The 2,595-nt window shown below is 42.9% G+C and overlaps 1 protein-coding gene across 1 annotated transcript in view; it reads left to right on the forward strand.

Moving 5' to 3' along the window:
* PLEKHA5 (pleckstrin homology domain containing, family A member 5) overlaps positions 1-2,595 on the forward strand; it is a 147,930-nt gene that overhangs the window by 134,981 nt on the left and 10,354 nt on the right. Inside the window, exon 21 of the mRNA XM_011975468.1 lies at positions 748-872. Coding sequence (XP_011830858.1) covers positions 748-872 — 125 coding nt within the window. The remainder of the gene's footprint in view (positions 1-747; positions 873-2,595) is intronic.

Consider the following 2,595-nt stretch of genomic DNA (forward strand, 5'->3'; position numbering starts at 1 on the left):
TGAGCCAGGAGAATGGCGTGAACCCGGGAGGCGGAGCTTGCAGTGAGCTGAGATCCGGCCACTGCACTCCAGCCTGGGTGACAGAGCTAGACTCCGTCTCAAAAAAAAAAAAAAAGAAAAATTTTTTTTAAAAACTGCATTAACTGAAAATTTAAAACATAATCAGTCAGGGCTAGATTAAATTGTCATTAATCCCTGTTAAAGAATCTTATATCCCAACAGCTAGGTCTGTTGCACTATGCATCATCTCTTTTTTTTGAGACAAAATCTCACCCTGTCGCCCAGGCTGGAGTGCAGCAGCGTGATCTTGGCTCACTGCAACCTCCGCCTCCCAGCGTCAAGCGATTCTCCTGCCTTAGCCTCCCAAGTAGTTAGGATTACAGGCATGTGCCACCACACCCAGCTAATTTTTTGTATCTTTAGTAGAGACAGGGTTTCACCATGTTGACCAGGCTGGTCTCGAACTCCTGACCTCGTGATCTGCCCATCTCGGCCTCCCAAAGTGCTGGGATTGCAGGTGTGAGCCACTGTGCCCGGCCTGCATCATCTCTTTAGACAAATAACTTTTTGCATCCTAGTAGTAAAGAATGTTAATATTCTTAATATACTTGAACCTAAATTTATTATCACTAAATATTTGATAGAGTATGATTGTTTAATAAACTGTATTTTGGAATTATTTTAGATTTGCTAATCTAATGTGATAAGAATTCTTTGAAAAGAAAATTTTTCTTTTTTATTCTATAGTTAAAAAAAACTGAAAACATTTCATATGAAATGCTTTTTGAACCTGAGCCAAATGGAGTAAATTCTGTGGAAATGATGGATAAAGAAAGAAACAAAGAAAAAATGCCTGAGGATGTTACATTCAGGTAATATTTAAGAAGAGCAAAGGAATCATTCACAAAATTGTATAACTGCTTAAAAATGGTGAACTTTAGAGTCAAAAGTACTGGATTTCAGCCCCAGCTTAGCTAGCTAAGAGCTATACAATCTTGAGCAAGTTATATAACCTCTTAAACTACGCATTCCTCACTTGTAAAAATGGCAATAGGGCTGGCTGCACTGGTGCACATCTATAATTCCAGCACTTTGAAAGGCCAAGGCAGGAGGATCACCTGAGCCCAGGAATTCAAGACCAGCCTGGGCAATGTAATTAGACCTCATCTCTGAAAAAAAAATTAGCCAGGCATGGTGGCATGTGCCTGTAGTCCTGGCTACTCGGAGGCTGAGGTGAGAGGATCACTTCAGCCTAGGAGTTCGAGGCTGCAGTGACCCGTGATTGTGCCAGTATACTCCAGCCTGGGCAACAGAGTGAGACGCTATCTCCAAAAAAAAAAAAAAAAAAAAAGGCATAATAGCAGTATCTGACAGGTATATTGTAAAGATTAATATGAAAACACATGTGGCAGGGAGCAGTGGCTCCCAGCACTTTGGGAGGCCAATGGGGGCCAATCACTCGAAGTCAGGAGTTTGAGACTAGCCTGGCCAACATGGTAAAACCCTGTCTCTACTAAAAGTACAAAAATTAGCCAGACATAATGGTGCATGCCTGTGGTCCCAGCTACTTGGGAGGCTGAGGCAGGAGAAATGCTTGAACCCAGGAGGCAGAGGTTGCAGTGAGCTGAGATCACACCACTGCATTCCAGCCTGGGTGACAGAGTGAAACTCCATCTCAAAAGAAAAGGAAAAAAAAAAGAAAAAGAAAATACATGTATAGCACTTAACACTGTGCTTAGCACCCAGGAAGTATTCAATAAATGATACTTCACTCCAGGTGCCTGCCTGTAGTTGCAGCTACTCAGGAAACTGAGGTGGGAGGATTGCTTGAACCTGGGAGGGCAAGGCTACAGTGAGCCATAATCACGTCACTGCACTGTAGCCTGGGCAACAGAGCAAGACCCTGTCTCAAAAAAAATTTTTTAAAGAGAGATAAATACCTTAAAAAAAAAAAGTCAAAAGGCATATAAGCTGTGGCAGAGTAAGCAGTTTAGCACTGTCTATACAGTAGGCCCTCCATATCCATGGACTCAGAACCCATGGATATGGAGGGCCAACTGTACTATGCCATTTGATATAAAGGACTTGAGCATCTGCAGATTTTGCTACCTGTAGCGGGTCCTGAAATCAATCTTCCCAGGTAATGATTGACAGTGGTCAAAATTCTAAGCTGTCTCATAAGAGTTCCAGAAATTATGGTGATTTTCTTTTTCCTTTTAGCTATATTTCTTTTTTTTTTTTTTTTTTTTTTTGAGACAGTCTCGCTCTGTCACCATGGCCGGAGTGCAGTGGCGCAATCTCAGCTCACTGCACTTGGTTCCCAGAGGGGAACCTCCGCCTCCCAGGTTCAGGCGATTCTTCTGCCTCAGCCTCCTAAGTAGCTCGGACTACAGGCACCCACCACCACACACGGCTAATTTTTTTTTTTTTTTTTTTTTTTTTGTATTTTTAGTAGAGACGGGGTTTCACCATGTTAGCCAGGATGGTCTCGATCTCGTGAGCTGACCTCATGATCCGCCCGCCTCGGCCTCCCAGAGTGCTGGGATTACAGGCATGAGCCATTGTGTCTGGCCATCTTTTAGCTGTCTTTTTTTT

The sequence above is a fragment of the Mandrillus leucophaeus genome, unplaced genomic scaffold (genome assembly GCF_000951045.1).
Source record: "Mandrillus leucophaeus isolate KB7577 unplaced genomic scaffold, Mleu.le_1.0 Scaffold156, whole genome shotgun sequence".
NCBI lineage: Eukaryota > Metazoa > Chordata > Mammalia > Primates > Cercopithecidae > Mandrillus > Mandrillus leucophaeus.